At 40.5% G+C, this 17,335-nt stretch overlaps 1 protein-coding gene across 4 annotated transcripts in view; it reads right to left on the reverse strand.

The window, feature by feature from the left end:
• Nucleotides 1–4,797: 4,797 nt before the first annotated feature.
• The window catches only part of hmcn2 (hemicentin 2), a 52,022-nt gene continuing 39,484 nt past the window's right edge, over nucleotides 4,798–17,335 (reverse strand). For 3 of the 4 annotated variants that reach the window (XM_058390122.1, XM_058390121.1, XM_058390123.1), the window contains 14 exons: nucleotides 15,875–16,024; nucleotides 14,627–14,764; nucleotides 14,429–14,550; nucleotides 14,068–14,314; nucleotides 13,899–13,958; nucleotides 13,406–13,525; nucleotides 13,098–13,253; nucleotides 10,488–10,607; nucleotides 9,799–9,924; nucleotides 9,265–9,393; nucleotides 8,660–8,962; nucleotides 8,425–8,544; nucleotides 8,130–8,256; nucleotides 4,798–7,833 (listed from right to left, as the gene is read on the reverse strand). In XM_058390122.1, the coding sequence (XP_058246105.1) occupies nucleotides 7,464–7,833; nucleotides 8,130–8,256; nucleotides 8,425–8,544; nucleotides 8,660–8,962; nucleotides 9,265–9,393; nucleotides 9,799–9,924; nucleotides 10,488–10,607; nucleotides 13,098–13,253; nucleotides 13,406–13,525; nucleotides 13,899–13,958; nucleotides 14,068–14,314; nucleotides 14,429–14,550; nucleotides 14,627–14,764; nucleotides 15,875–16,024 (2,288 nt within the window). In that variant the 3' untranslated portion in view covers nucleotides 4,798–7,463. The other variant, XM_058390125.1, reaches the window with a different exon arrangement.

The following is a 17,335-nucleotide window of genomic DNA, read 5'->3' on the forward strand; positions in this document are numbered from 1 at the left end:
AGAACATCCTCTTCCTGAACCGCCACCTTATTGTGGTGGAGAAGTTTGAGTACCCAAATGACCCTAGGAGCCATGTTGTCAGGGGCCAAGTGCTCCTGGAAGGGTCTCCCAAGGCAAACGGGTCTTAAGTGACGGGTCAGACTAAGAGCGGGTCACATTTCCCTCATGAGAAACAAAAAACCAAGGACCGTTATGTTGCCCGGATTGGCATTACCGGGGCCCCACCCTGGAGCCAGGCCTGGGGCTGGGGCAAGCAGGCAAGTGCCTGGTGGCTGAGTCTTCCCCTATGGGACTTGGCTGGGCACAGCCCAAAAGAGCGACGTAGGCCCACCTTCCCATAGGCCCACCACCCACAGGCCCACCACCCACAGGAAGGAGCATAAGCGGCTGGTGTTATGTGATTTGGGTAGCAGTCATGGGCGGGGGCCTCAACGACCCAAACCCTGGTTAAAGAATCTGGCTCTTGGGACATGGAATGTCACCTCACTTGGGGGGAAGGAGCCTGAGTTGGTGGGGGAGGCTAAGCGGTACCGGCTAAAGAGATGCCCAGCTTGGGCTCTGGAACCCAACTCCTTGAGAGAGGTTGGACCCTCTAATACTCTGGAGTGCCTCATGGTGAGAGGTGGCGGGCTGGGGTGGGCATGATTATAGCCCCCCAATTCAGCCGCCATGTGCTGGAGTTTTCTCCGGTAAACAAGAGCGTGGTTTCCCTGTGCCTTTGGGTTGGGGATAGGTGTCTCACTGTTGTTTCGGCTTATGGGCTGAACAGCAGTGTGGAGTACCTGACCTTCTTGGAGACCCTACGAGTGGTGCTGGAAGGTGCCCCGACTGGGGACTCCATAGTTGTACTGGGGGACTTCAACAGCCATGTGGGCAACGACAGTTTGTCCAGACCAGACACCATGCTCAAGCATAAGGGTGCCCATCAGTACACGTGGTACCAGGACACCCTAGGCCGGAGGTTGATGATCGACCTTGTGGTCGTGTCATCTGGCCTTTAGCTATATGCCTTGGACACAGCTGTGATGAGTTGGATCCGTTTGTGGAGGAAGATGCCAGACAGACTTGGCAGACCCAAATGTATTGTGGGGGTCAGTTGGGAACGTCTGGCTGAACCCTCTGTTGGGGAGGTCTTCAACTTCCACCTCCAGAAGAGTTTCGAGATTCCGAGGGAGGTTGGGGACATTGAGTTTGAGTGGACCATGTTCTCATACTCCATTGATGATGCAGCTATCCAGAGCTGTGGCCATAAGGTCTCTGGTGCATGTTGTGGCAGCAATCCCTGAACCCAGTGGTGTACACTGGAAGTAAGGGATGCAGTCAAGCAGGAGTTCTATCAAGCCTGGTTGGCTCGTGGGACCCCGGAGGCAGCTGATGAGTACCAGCAGGCCAAGCAAGCTGCAGCCCAGGTGGTTGTGGAAGCAAAAATTCAGGTCTGGGAATCTGAAGCTGAAGTCACTGAGGTAATCCAGCAGCTCCTAAGTGGAAATTCACTCTGAGTACCTTAAGTCTCTGGATGTTGTGGGGCTGACATGTCTCTGCAACATAGCGTGGCAGTCAGGGACAGTACCTCTGGACTGGGCGACTGGGGTGGTGTTCCCTCTTTTTAAGAAGGGGGATTGGAGGGTGTGTTATAACCATAGGGAGATCACACTCCTCAGCCTCCCAGGTAAAGTCTACTGCAGGGTCCTGGAGAGGAGAGTCTGACCTTTAGTCAAAGCTCAGATTCAGGAGGAACAATGTGGTTTTGGTCCTAGTCGTGGAACACTGGACCAGCTCTATACCCTCCAAAGGGTGCTTGAGGGTTCATGGGAGTTTGCCCAACCAGTCCACATGTGTTTTGTGGACTTGGAGAAGGCATTTGACCATGTCCCTCGCGGCATTCTGTGGGAGGTGCTCTGGGAGTATGGGGTCCGTGGACCTCTATTAAGGGCTGTTCGGTCTCTGTATGACTGGAGCAGGAGCTTGGTTTGCATTGCCAGCTGTAGGTCAGACCTGTTCCCAGTGCATGTTGGACTCCGGCAGGGCTGTCCTTTGTCACTGCTTCTGTTCATTATTTTTATGGACAGAATTTCTAGGCACAGCCAGGGGATGGAGGAAGTCCAGTTTAAATATTTTGGGGTTTTGTTTACAAGTGAGGGAAGATTGAAAGATGGATTGGTGCAGCGACAGCAGCAACGTGGTTTATGTACTGGTCTGTTGTGGTGAAGGAGCTGAGCTGAAAGACGAAGCTCTCGATTTACCAGTCAATCTATGTTCCTACTCTCACTTATGGTCATGAGCTTTGGGTCATGACCAAAAGGACAAGATCCCGGATACAGGCGGCCGAAATGAGTTTCCTTCTAAGGTGGCGGGGCGTTCCCTTAGAGATAAGGAACTCTGTCACAAGAATAATTTTAATTATCATTAAATACCATTTACCATTACTTAAAAAAAAACATTTTTACCATTACTTAAAAAAAAACATTTAGTGTCCTTGCTAAAGGCTTCATTTAAACCAGCTACATCACTCAGCAATGACTAGTTGTTTTTCTTTACTTGATGCCATGATGGATTTTTACTGTAGAAGTCTGTGAAAGTAAAGTTTTATTGAAGTGATTTTATTGTTAAAAGGCTGGTATAGTTCAGTGTTTCACAGAGTCCTGTAAAAGTTTTGCTCAGAGTCTCGCACTAAGAAACCCTCTCTCACTTCAGCAGCACTGAGCTACAGAGGACAAAGTGGAGCTGCTACATGATTGGCTCTCGTGACAAATGATTGACACTGTGTCTGGCCCCCAAAATGCCTTATAATATATTTTTTGAACTGTAAAGCGTAAGAGAAGAGACGGGGGCTGTGACGTCAAAGGGGTGAGGAGAAGGGATTAAATTCGACTTCTGATTCTACCTGGTAATTTACTGTATTATACAGATCACACGAGAGGTAAGCTTGTACAGTCCTCACTATTATTATTATTATTATTATTATTATTGTGTGGACCCAAACTAGCTCTTCTTCGCATGTCAGTATTTTCTCTTTATTTGGTTAAAGAAGTAAAAATGCAGTAGTTAAGAACTTAATGTAAAAGATGTGAGAGATGAGAGGAGTCAAGTCCAGGTCTGAGTTTAAACATGGCGTGTTAATGAAGCTGACCCCGAACATTGACTTTATTCTCATCACTTTACTGTAGGACTGAAGACTAAACTTTACAGCCCTCATGTGTGTGGCTTCAGCTTTGAGCCTCAGCTCAAAGGTAAACTTTACTGACCTGCTGCTAAGATTTCACTTTTAATATTCACAAGTATCAACTTTACTGCACTGTTTAATCAACACCTTCTGACCAATCAGAATCCAGAATTAATTTTCATTCTTGTTACTGTTCTCTCTTCCCTGTGTGTATAAAGATCCCCAGTGGAGGTGTCTGAGTTCATCTGTCATCTCGGTCAGAGAATTGTCACAGAGATTAAAGGTGCGATGCTGGAGGCCATCTGGAGTACAGCATCAGGACCGAGGGCAAGCTGCTCTGTGAGTGCTTCATCACTTGCAGAAGATCCAGTCTCACAGATAAATGATCTCAGTATCGCCTGTAACTTCAGTAATGTCACTAAAGATCCTCCTGCAGTTCCAAAAACTAATGAAGGGCTTGGAAAAAGTTGTCTCACTCAGCAGGTCCTCTTCGTGGGTTACTGAATCCACAACCTATGACTCGGTCTCCATGATGACTGAAGTGATGACTCTTGGTTCTATTTCATCGGCTCCTCAATCTGTGAGCCCTTTCAGTGAGCAGTTTATGAGCATAGCCTCAAAAGGATCTGGATGTCCTGGCGTTTACTGCTCTGTAGCGCCGTCCAGAGGGTAAAAGTTCGAAGAGGGGGTGAGCATGTTACGTTCTGTGCAGTTTCCTTCTTGGCTTGTTTGTGGAGGAATCCACCCAGGCTTTACTGCAGAATGTGCTGAACACCGGGACGAGCAATGGTTGTGATGGATGCTTGCTTCACACAGCCGAGGATTAGGAGAAGAAGAAGAGGCATAGAGTTCGCTTCGTCGTGAAGACGAACAGGCGCATGGTCATTAAGGTACACAGGACTTTTTCTCCTAAATGTTCTTACGAGGTTCTGAGGTTTTATTTGTAGTTATTATAATTGGAAGGTTTATTGAATACCAGTGAGATTTACAGCATTAATCACATTCCTTAAGGTTATTAGTCATCTTAGATGTCCAGTTCTGCTTCCTGATTTGTCTTTTCATCCTCATAATTCTCAGCGATTAGAATTCGGGGGAGGGCTCCCTCTGACGTTCAGCCTCCCAGTGTGATGTGACAACTGTCCATTTTATTAGGAACACATGTCCCACTGTTGATGTATGCAGTAATCCATTCAGCCAATCAGGTGACAGCAGCACAACACAATGCACTCACGCAGATCCAGGTACAGAGCTTCAGTTTCTCTTCACATCAAACATCAGAATGAAGAAAAAGTCTGTTCTGAAAAACAGATTTCTTGTGGAAATGCTCTGAGGATGGATTTTAAATCTGTTGATGTCCAGCTTGATGAATGAGGCTCATTATTTATACAAACTGAATGAAAGTTTCTGTATAAGATGGAGAGTGAGGAAGTGAATCTATTGATTATTTCTGCTCCTTGTGAATCCAGGTGAAAAGAAAATGAGTGTTGGATAAGAAACAGAATTTATTTAAGTTTACATAAATTTTTATATATGTTTCCTGGACAATAAACTTCTTAAATGAATAAAGTTAATTGCTCTGGTAAGTAAATGACCAACAAACAAAACAGAGGAGTCTGATATATTTCAGTGATGATGCAGTTTTACTGAATAAAAATAAAGCCTGTGGTTTTGTGTTCAGTCGTTACACTTGAATACCCATCTGTAATCATTCTTAATGGCTTTTAATTTTTTCAGCATGTGTACAAATCCATGAATGAAATACATCAGATAAGTTGTTTATCACCAAAATGTATTAAACTCCTGATTGTTGATTTATTTTCCTGTTTTAGGGTTGCTGCGGCTGCTGCTTCATGATGACTGTTATATATATGAAGTTCAGTGAACACATCTTCATAACCCCGGGGAGAAAGCCGTGCTACTTTACACCTGTGAAACTCGGGCTTAAATGCAGGGTTAAGAGCAATGAGAACCCGGGGTTAAGCACAGTGTGAATAGCCCTTTTCATTAAATCAGGTGTTAAAGGTGATGCAAGTGTTCCCCCCCCTGGAACAATGCAAGTTCAGCTGTCTTATAACAGTATATATTATTTCCAATAAAATTTTTGGCTATGTGATCGAACGTTTCGATGCTGAAGATCAACAGTGTGCCGAGAAAACCACTTAATTTATTACATTGAAAGAACATTAATAAGTAAATAACACAAAATAATATTAATTAAAAACAAAAAATGTATATTAAAAAATCCACCATTCCAAAAAGATTTTGAGCAGAAATATCGAGACCAAACCACAAAATGTAAGACACTCATTATCAGTAAGAATCTGAAGACCAGACTTGAATTCAGAAAGAAAACAGAGATGAAGGATTTATTAATGATCTAAGACATTAAGCTCATGGCTGGAGCACTGAGGCAGCAGTGTCATGGCTTGGGTTTCATCCCGTTCCTCAGAGATTTCTGCAGGTCAGGAGAGAACTTTTACCTTCAGCTCATTTTCAGTATTACAGTACAGACATAAATCAGGCTAGATTCATGTATACAGTTCTGTGTGATGGTATGAGTATGTCTTGAATTGCTTTCATTGTTTTTCTACATCTACTAAATCAACTAAATGATACATACACTATATTGCCAAAAGTATTCGCTCACCCATCCAAATAATCAGAATCAGGTGTTCCAATCACTTCCATGGCCACAGGTGTATAAAATCAAGCACCTAGGCATGCAGACTGTTTTTACAAACATTTGTGAAAGAATGGGTCGCTCTCAGGAGCTCAGTGAATTCCAGCGTGGAACTGTGATAGGATGCCACCTGTGCAACAAATCCAGTCGTGAAATTTCCTCGCTCCTAAATATTCCACAGTCAACTGTCAGCTGTATTATAAGAACGTGGAAGTGTTTGGGAACGACAGCAACTCAGCCACGAAGTGGTAGGTCATCTGATGGACGAGTCTGGGTTTGGCGGTTGCCAGGAGAACGGTACTTGTCTGACTGCATTGTGCCAAGTGTAAAGTTTGGTGGAGGGGGGATTATGGTGTGGGGTTGTTTTTCAGGAGCTGGGATTGGCCCCTTAGTTCCAGTGAAAGGAACTCTGAATGCTTCAGCATACCAAGACATTTTGGACAATTCCATGCTCCCAACTTTGTGGGAACAGTTTGGAGCTGGCCCCTTCCTCTTCCAACATGACTGTGCACCAGTGACCAAAGCAAGGTCCATAAAGACATGGATGACAGAGTCTGGTGTGGAGGAACTTGACTGGCCTGCACAGAGTCCTGACCTCAACCCGATAGAACACCTTTGGGATGAATTAGAGTGGAGACTGAGAGCCAGGCCTTCTCGTCCAACATCAGTGTGTGACCTCACAAATGCGCTTCTGGAAGAATGGTCAAAAATTCCCATAAACACACTCCTAAACCTTGTGGACAGCCTTCCCAGAAGAGTTGAAGCTGTTATAGCTGCAAAGGGTGGACCGACGTCATATTGAACCCTATGGATTAGGAATGGGATGTCACTTAAGTTCATATGCGAGTCAAGGCAGGTGAGCGAATACTTTTGGCAATATAGTGTATACAATTTAGGCAATTATGCAAAACTCTAATTATGCAGATTTTTATTCAGCTTTGTCCTCATTCCAATGTTCTGCTATAGCAGAGTGACTAAATACAGAAAATTAACCAAGAATCCTTCAGGCTAGTGTGTACTTACGCCTTGTATTAGTATCACTGGAGCTCTACTACAGCAAATGATAAACATAAATAAAATAATAAACATGAGGGAGTACTATGAAGATATTAGTGGAGTAAAACAGGACTGCAGGACTGTCTCCCAAAAATACACAAGGACCCAGCTACATGGAGCAGACCCTACTAAATTCCTTCTGTGGCAGTGAAAACATACTATACAGCCAAATTTTTAGATTTTCATTTAAATTCCCTTTCGATTGGCCACCCTAGCTATATAAAAGACACGTATGATTTCGTACAGAAACTTAAAGGACTAAAAATTCCCCAAATGGCTATCTTGTTCACAATGGACATAAATATAGCCTTTACACAAACATTGATATCCAAGAGGGAATAGTACAACAGAGTAAAGTAAAAATAATTTAAAGCAAGTGCTATCCATTATAATTCTGAAATTTTATTTTGGGCATAATAACAGAACAATCTGTGAAACACGAAAAAGTAAATAAAAAATAAAAATCTGTGTCAGCAACATAAAACACTTTAATGTTATTTACTAAAACTGCACACAGTGAATACTGTAGGACCAATACTGAAGAAATGTGTGGAGGACTGGAGCTCAGTATGGATAAGCAGAAATGGAGATGTAGATGATGAATAAACTCTGGTAAGTGATTTGTCCAAGCTGATTCAGCGTGGTTGCTTGGACCTTCAGGTTCACCAGACCAGACTGATTTAAATAGCGAGTGGTGAAGATGATTCCTCTTCCAGCCTCGTCTTTAATCCCAAACAGCTGCTCTGTAATCTCTCCGTTTTGTTCCAGGATGGTGAATACTGTTCGCTCCTGAAGAACACCGGATTCGGAAAATGCTGATAATCGGATGACGTTGTGTTGAGCTGGAATTCCCAAAGGAAGTGTGAGTAGTTTGTACTGAAGGAGGAGAGAAGATCCTGCAGCACACCCACGTGAACATGGCTTGTAACACACGCTATGGACAAGAAGAAGACCAATAAACTTTTACTTATTAATTAGCTTGATTGTACCTCATTTCTGTTTGTCGTTTTCTCATATTCCTCTCCTCATTCTCGATTGTTTCATGTTTTGAGTCATGTCCAAGTTTTTTTTTTAAGACAGTTTAATAAGAATTTAATGATTATGATTAGTAAATTTGTTTTAATATTTTCTCTATAAACATTGCACTTCAAGTTGACTGCTTGTCACTATTAGCTTAAACATGTTTAAATTCAATTCAAATAGTCCAAGTTAACATTTATAATTTTTTACCCTGGACTTCCTCCTCTGTGATAACTGGTAGGACAGGGAGTGTCCAAACACTGATAGCTCCCCCTGGTGTTAAAGCACATTTGGTTTGGTCCACACTGCAAACTGTGCTCTACACATTCATCAATATCTGTAATGTTGAGACATAATTATTTCACACTGCAACTTATTTCTAAAGATTAAAGAATATAAAAATGTTTATTTAAAAATTTTCTATGTTAATTTCTGCTACAAACATTCAGATGTAAAAATATGACTTTAATAAACATGCTGTGGTCACATGATCTGAGTAAAGTACCTCTGCATGTTTGACCATTGGGCATGAGCTGATATCCTGAGGGGCAAAAACACTGAAAACTTCCTACTGAGTTCCGGCACTCGTGTTGGCACGGTTTTCTCAGCACACACTCATCAATGTCTGAGCAAGAAGAAGAGCAGAATCACAAACACTTCCAGATACAGAAATCATACAGTCAGTCCATACAATCTTTTTTTTATCTTTTACAGTACTGTTTTTTTTCCCTAGAACTCACCTACACAGCTACTGGCTTTACTAGTATAACCAGGTGGGCAAGTGTGTAAGCTGCTCCATGATGCCCCTGGCTGTGTGTTCTGTAGCAGCGTTAGTGTTTGACCCCTTGTGGACACGAGCTGAGGCTGAAGTCCAACTCGAACCCAAGTTCGATTACTGAACACATTTCGTCTCTCTAGTCCAGCACACGAGCGGCCATCCACCAACAGGACAGTTCCCGGGGGACACAGACACCGGAAACTACCAGGTACATTTCGGCACTGATACCCACATGGACTTGGAGACTGTACACACTCATCAACATCTAACACACCAGAGTGAGCACAATTCAAGTGTTATTCACATATTTATAATGTAGCACAGTCAGCATATCAAAAAGGTTCTGTATTGTGTTGTGTGATATGTGATGTGGTGTGTGATGTAAAGTAGTGTTGGGTGGTGTGGTGATGTGAAGGGATGTGGTAAGGAAGATGTGTGATGTGGTATTGTGGTGTGGTAATGTACGAGGTATGTGGTGTGATGTGTGTTGTGCTAAGATATGATGTGTGTGCTGTGATGTGTGATGTAGTGTTTTCCTCTCAGCGCAAACACACTAATGAATCGCACCTATACACGGCTTGCCCACACCCTGTGAGCGGTACCCTTTGGGACACACACACACATAACCACCACGAGTGTTTTGGCAGATCTGGCGGTAGCGACACATGTGACTGCCATCTTTACATTCGTCTACATCTGAAACACACATGTAGTGCTGATATCATTACATCACAATAACCAGTCTGCTCCAGTAAATACTTCAGCTGGTTAAAGACACGTTTACTATCCAGAAAAATTATCCATGCCATAAAAAAGTTTTTGCCCTCTCTTGCTTCCCTCTATTAGTCTCGATGTTGCTCTTGGTTAGTAATGATTTTCTCTCAAACAGATATATTAAACAGATATATATGTCTCTTTCTGACTCAACTTTCTTTCTCTTCTCGTGCAGAATTTCTTCAGTATAGTGTGTTGCTTAGTGAATTATTTTTAGCTTACTTTGCAAATACTTTTTCATAGTATTGTATGTTTTTCTATCAAACGGATTTAATGTAATAAATTTTAAACTATTTATTTTATTTTCTACATTTTGTTCACACTCACCCACACACACCCCGGTTTCAGTCTGAGTCATTCCTGATGGACAGCTATCAAAACACTGATATCCTCCATCTGTATTCTTGCATTGTTGGTGAGATGGACACACACTCCTCAAACACTCATTTATATCTACACACATACACACACACATGATTGAAAATGATTAAAATGTTTTACCACTGAAAATAATTCAGTCTGAATAGTGGCTCTGACAAAAAAAGGTGCTTCTTGTCATATGACAGCTTATTTACTATTAATTACTAATTACTAATTATTAATAAAACCCAGTCCTATAATCAGTTACGGGAAAACAATTTTTTTGCACACTAATCTTGTACTAGTCTAATTAATTGTTTTTTTAAATTAAATGTTCTCTAGAATGTATATATGTATATCTCACCATCAGGGTTTTGACAAACAGCAGCTGTTTCAGAGCATCTACACACACATATTCCTATTTAAAACCATCACTTGGTGGACAATAAATTAATGGAGTTTATTCATGTGGAAGGGGGCGGAGTTTGTATACGTTGGCAGCTTTTCAGAGAAGTGTTTACAGTACTTGGTGTTGTTCAAACTGTTCAAAGTGACGACCCCAGACTGATGGAGAATTCTCTATATTCTTAATTCTCTTTTCATTTACCACTCAGAAGATTTCAGCCAAACACACACACACACACACACACACTGACCAAAGCAGCGATGTCCCACCAGCTGGTATCCAGGCAGGCAGCCACAGCGGAATGAGCCAAGAGTGTTAAAGCACCGGTGCTGGCAGGGAGACACAGACGACTCCAAACACTCATCCACATCTAATGAATATAAATAACACAATAGCAATTAACACTATTTAAATTTACGCAAATCCACATTCCTGTACCCCTCTAATTACACATTTCAAATTAACATAATTAATAAACAGAACTGCATACGCTCATCCATATCTACAATCAACAATACACAAACACAGGGCACACAGACACCCGTCTGGAGGGACGTTGTGGCTGCATGTTCCTTCAAGGAGGTCTAATTTGTAGCAGAATAACAATGTGTATGTATGAGCATGTCAGGGATAGATGATAAATGAAGCCAGTGTGGATAGAACTGCTTGGAGACCTGCTTTGAACTGCTGTAGCAGCGGTGGGTTTTGTGATCAGGTCTCCAGCATTGAACTTCTGAAGGCTTCAGCAGGAAGTAATTACTGTTAAATTATAATAATACTCTCAGTGCTTATAATGATTTATAATCCCACTCTCAGTGCTTATAATGATTTATAATCCCACTCTCTGTGTTTATAATTGATTTATAATCCCACTCTCTGTGTTTATAATGATTTATAATCCCACTCTCAGTGTTTATAATGATTTATAATCCCACTCTCAGTGCTTATAATGATTTATAATCCCACTCTCAGTGTTTATAATGATTTATAATCCCACTCTCAGTGTTTATAATGATTTATAATCCCACTCTCAGTGTTTATAATGATTTATAATCCCACTCTCAGTGCTTATAATGATTTATAATCCCACTCTCAGTGTTTATAATGATTTATAATCCCACTCTCAGTGTTTATAATGATTTATAATCCCACTCTCAGTGTTTATAATGATTTATAATCCCACTCTCAGTGTTTATAATGATTTATAATCCCACTCTCAGTGTTTATAATGATTTATAATCCCACTCTCAGTGCTTATAATGATTTATAATCCCACTCTCAGTGTTTATAATGATTTATAATCCCACTCTCAGTGTTTATAATGATTTATAATCCCACTCTCTGTGTTCATAATGATTTATAATCCCACTCTGTGTTTATAATGATTTATAATCCCACTCTCTGTGTTTATAACGATTTATAATCCCACTCTCTGTGTTTATAACAATTTATAATCCCACTCTCTGTGTTTATAATGATTTATAATCCCACTCTCTGTGTTTATAACGATTTATAATCCCACTCTCAGGGTTTATAATGATTTATAATCCCACTCTCTGTGTTTATAACGATTTATAATCCCACTCTCTGTGTTTATAATGATTTATAATCCCACTCTCTGTGTTTATAACGATTTATAATCCCACTCTCTGTGTTTATAACGATTTATAATCCCACTCTCTGTGTTTATAACAATTTATAATCCCACTCTCTGTGTTTATAATGATTTATAATCCCACTCTCTGTGTTTATAACGATTTATAATCCCACTCTCAGGGTTTATAATGATTTATAATCCCACTCTCTGTGTTTATAACGATTTATAATCCCACTCTCTGTGTTTATAATGATTTATAATCCCACTCTCTGTGTTTATAACGATTTATAATCCCACTCTCTGTGTTTATAATGATTTATAATCCCACTCTCAGTGTTTATAATGATTTATAATCCCACTCTCTGTGTTTATAACGATTTATAATCCCACTCTCTGTGTTTATAATGATTTATAATCCCACTCTCTGTGTTTATAATGATTTATAATCCCACTCTCAGTGTTTATAATGATTTATAATCCCACTCTCTGTGTTCATAATGATTTATAATCCCACTCTCTGTGTTTATAATGATTTATAATCCCACTCTCAGTGTTTATAATGATTTATAATGATTCTCTGGAATCACCCATCTGAGGTTTCTCGTTCCTCTCAAGGTTTCTTCCTCTTATTGTCTCCCTCTCATCATTGCCTCTGTTTTTTTATTAGGGATAATTATAAATAAAAAAAAATATATATATATATATATAAAATTTTGCATTTCTGTAAAGCTGCTGTGAGACAGTGTTTTGTTAAAAGCGCTATACAAATAAAAATAAGCTGAACTGAATAAATCAGTCAGAGATGAGGATGACCCCACATGGGCAGTTTATAAATAGCCCTGAGATTACTGTGGATGGTGCTGTATATATACCATACAGACGGCAGTAGATGTTCATCTGAAGAATGCAGCGGCTATGAAGAGTTTCACATTTAAATCTTTAACACTGAACAGTTAAAAATTTCAGTTTAATACAACATACTTCATGTAACAGCTATAATGAATTCAGAAGTCACTTTAATGCTCATTTTCCTAAGTTGTTGATAAGTTCATATGCTCCCGATTACACAACTACACTTTTTTACCATATATTACAGAGTTACAGAAGGGAAATGATGATGATAATAACATCAGCTCTTAATGAAACTTCCTCATCAAAATAAGTTGGCTTTTTTTTTTGTTCAGGTGCCATGTGTTACCCTTCTCAAGCAATCACTTCTACACACAGGCTGAAGCTACTGACATGTACAAAATTCTACAGTACCTTCACAGCCTTCAGTTCTGGTTCTGTTCTCAGCACCACCAGTTCTGTGTCTGAATCCCGGCCCACACTTCACCTCACACCGGTATTTTCCAACTGTATTCACACACAACTGGTTATAGGGGCACATGTGAGATTCATTCACACACTCGTCTATATCTGTAAGGCAGAAACACACACACACACAGAGAGTTCTGAATGAGACTAAATACAATAATGTGCAGTTTTAACATGATAAATGTTTATTAATTAGTCACTGTGTGTGTGTGTGTGTGTGTGTGTGTGTGAGAGAGAGAGAGAGAGAGAGAGACCTTGGCAGCTGTTGCTCTCAGTGTTGATGGTGAATCCTGATGGACAGGTGCAGCTGAAGCCCCCCATGATGTTAATGCAGGAATGAGAACATGGAGACTCCGACACACACTCATCCTCATCTGAAACACACCAAAGGGTTAGTTACATTAATGACCTGATTATACTTGCTCTTTCCTTCAGATAACTGCGACTTGTTTCTTGCAAACATGCCTGCACTGTGATAACCATGTATGAAGTGTATGTTGTGTGTAATTATAAAGAAAGATAATCTGCAGATCCTTTACATTTATCAAACCCTAATATCTTCCCCTAATGCCGGCTCCCTAAAACCCAAAACTTCATCACAATTTTAAACCCTAATTAAATAAAATCCTAAATCCTAAACCCTAAAGTCTGAACCATAATTTTACTTCACTACAATATGAGCTGCTTTGTAGTTTTAAACAGAAAGAATTGCACTTATTTTATAAGAAATAATTTAAAAATGTTCACCAGCACAGTAAGAAGCTTCATCCAGCAGAAATCCTTCTGGGCATTTTTCTCCATCACCATCTACACAAAATAAAACACACATGAGCTGATGTATTTTATAATTATGATGGAACTGAAGTGTTTTTACATTAACATGGTGTATAGTTGAGCACTGTTCTGATGTTCTGACCCGGTAGTGATAACTCTGCTGTGACGTGAAAGTCCAGCCTGAAGTCTACCATGTTGTAGGAGCTGCTGATGTGTGACAGAAGGATTTGTTGCAGTAGTGGACTGAAACGTTTCACTGATCCATCAAACACCAGTGAATGATTACAGTGCAGGGTCAGCACCGGACCAACACCCTGCTGCAAAGAATTCTGGGTAGACCAAGAGTAAATCTGACCAGAACCAACCTGCACATACGTCTCTTCAAAGTCCTACAGAGAGAAAGATATTTACCCAAAATTATATTTATTTCACATTATTCACATCTGATTAATATTAAAGAATAATTGATTAAAGTAAAGTTCTATTGAAGGTTAAATTCAGACCTGCTGATGTAGTGTAGAGGATAAAAACACAGCAGGAATAAATCCATTAATAACCGTGTCCACTAGCAATACCCCCTCTGCATCCACACCTCTCACCACATGGGTTATCTTTAAGATCTCGCCTACACACAAAAACACAGTTGTAGTCCTACTGCAGATTATTTTTAGGTCTCTGGTGTAATTATATTTCAATCCTACCTGTGTGAAACTCCAGTTGGGATTCTTGTCTGAAATTCCCTTGGCTGATTGAGAAGCCATTCTTCGCTCCCGCTGATTCATAAACAGCCGTCCAGTAAATCGGAGTTAAAGCAGATACAAGAACTTTCAGCAAAGGACCTGCACACACACACACACACACACATGCATACAGATACAAACACACATGTAGGAACTCATTAACCCTTACTTGTTAATTCTTCTTTAACCTCCTGAGCTCTTCATCTTTCTTTTTGATTAATTTTCACAGCACTGTGTTCTAAAATTCCCGCATCAGAGGCTCACAGCTTCCCGAGGCTCTGTGAGTACAGCTCAACCTCAGGACATTACATTTTTTTCCTGTGTGTGAGTGTGTGTGTGTGTGTCTGTATGTGTATGTGTGTGTGAGAGACCACATGTTGTTAGACTGGCAGTCTTCTCTAAACCCTCACACATAGTTGCTGCTGTTAAAGTAATCTATAAAATGGTTCTGCAGTTGTAAGCAAAGCAAATCTCCACAGTACAGAATCATCACTGTGACTGGAAGCTTTTGGAGAAAAAGATGTTTTGTTTATCCACAAGCTGCTGGTCAGCAATGTTGATGTGGACATTTATTCACCTATGGAAAAAAAACAATGCAGCTGACAAATGTATACCATTTTATTTTGTATTTCATACATTGACCTAACTAAATAATTTAGTGAAAAATGTACAGCTTGTGTGAGTGTGTGCGTGTGTGCATGCCTGAGCGCGCGTGTGCGCGCATGCGTGTGCGCGCGTGCGTGTGTGCGCGTGTGTGCGTGCGTGTGTGTGTGTGCGCGTGTGCTCGTGTGCGCGTGTGTGCGCGTGTGTGCGTGTGTGCGTGCGTGTGTGCGCGTGTGTGTGCGTGCGTGCGCGTGCTTGTGCGCGTGTGTGTGCGCGTGTGTGTGCATGTGTGTGCGTGCATGTGCGCGTGTGTGCGCGTGCGTGTGTGCGCGTGCATGTGTGTGCGTGTGTGCGCGTGTGCGCGCGTGCGTGTGTGCGCGTGTGTGCGCGTGCATGTGCGTGCGTGTGCGCGCGTGTGCGCGCGTGCGTGTGTGTGCGCGTGTGCGCGCGTGCGTGTGTGCGTGTGCGTGTGTGCGTGTGTGTGCGTGTGTGTGTGTGCGTGTGTGTGTGTGCGTGTGTGTGTGTGCGTGTGTGTGTGTGTGCGTGTGCGCGTGTGCGTGTGTGCGCGTGTGTGCGCGTGTGTGTGTGCGTGTGTTAAAGACTCACCCACACTGGAAGGAACGTTCACCATGTGAGCCTCCAGTGTGCTGCTTCTGCTCTCAGAGTTCTCGCTGATGTTCACTTCAAGGAAAGACACACCAAACTCACGATCATTGACCATCCCGATCACACTGGCACGAGCCCTGCGGAGAGAGTCTGTTACAGAGAGAGAGAGAGAGAGACAGAGAGAGAGAGAGAGAGAGAGAGAGAGAGTGTGTGTGAGTGTGTATGAATGAGTGTATTTTTTTTGTAATTTGTTTAATTAAAAAACAAGAAATCCAAATAAATATTACAGATTAGACTGATTACAGATTAGGCTGAGATTACAGATTAGACTGATTACAGATTAGACTGATATTACAGATTAGACTGAGATTACAGATTAGACTGATTACAGATTAGACTGATATTATAGATTAGACTGATATTATAGATTAGACTGATATTATAGATTAGACTGATATTATAGATTAGACTGATATTATAGATTAGACTGATTACAGATTAGACTGAGATTACAGATTAGACTGATTACAGATTAGACTGATTACCGATTAGACTGAGATTACAGATTAGACTGATATTACAGATTAGACTGAGATTACAGATTAGACTGATTACAGATTAGACTGATATTACAGATTAGACTGATTACAGATTAGACTGATATTATAGATTAGACTGATATTATAGATTAGACTGATTACAGATTAGACTGAGATTACAGATTAGACTGATTACAGATTAGACTGATATTACAGATTAGACTGAGATTACAGATTAGACTGATTACAGATTAGACTGATATTATAGATTAGACTGATATTATAGATTAGACTGATTACAGATTAGACTGAGATTACAGATTAGACTGATATTACAGATTAGACTGATTACAGATTAGACTGATTACAGATTAGGCTGAGATTACAGATTAGACTGATTACAGATTAGACTGAGATTACAGATTAGACTGATTACAGATTAGACTGATATTACAGATTAGACTGAGATTACAGATTAGACTGATTACAGATTAGACTGATATTATAGATTAGACTGATATTATAGATTAGACTGATATTATAGATTAGACTGATTACAGATTAGACTGAGATTACAGATTAGACTGATTACAGATTAGACTGATATTACAGATTAGACTGAGATTACAGATTAGACTGATTACAGATTAGACTGATATTATAGATTAGACTGATATTATAGATTAGACTGATATTATAGATTAGACTGATTACAGATTAGACTGAGATTACAGATTAGACTGATTACAGATTAGACTGAGATTACAGATTAGACTGATATTACAGATTAGACTGATTACAGATTAGACTGATATTATAGATTAGACTGATATTACAGATTAGACTGATTACAGATTAGACTGATATTATAGATTAGACTGATATTACAGATTAGACTGATATTACAGATTAGACTGATATT

This window comes from Hemibagrus wyckioides, linkage group LG05 (genome assembly GCF_019097595.1).
Source record: "Hemibagrus wyckioides isolate EC202008001 linkage group LG05, SWU_Hwy_1.0, whole genome shotgun sequence".
In the NCBI taxonomy this organism is placed as follows: Eukaryota; Metazoa; Chordata; class Actinopteri; order Siluriformes; family Bagridae; genus Hemibagrus; species Hemibagrus wyckioides.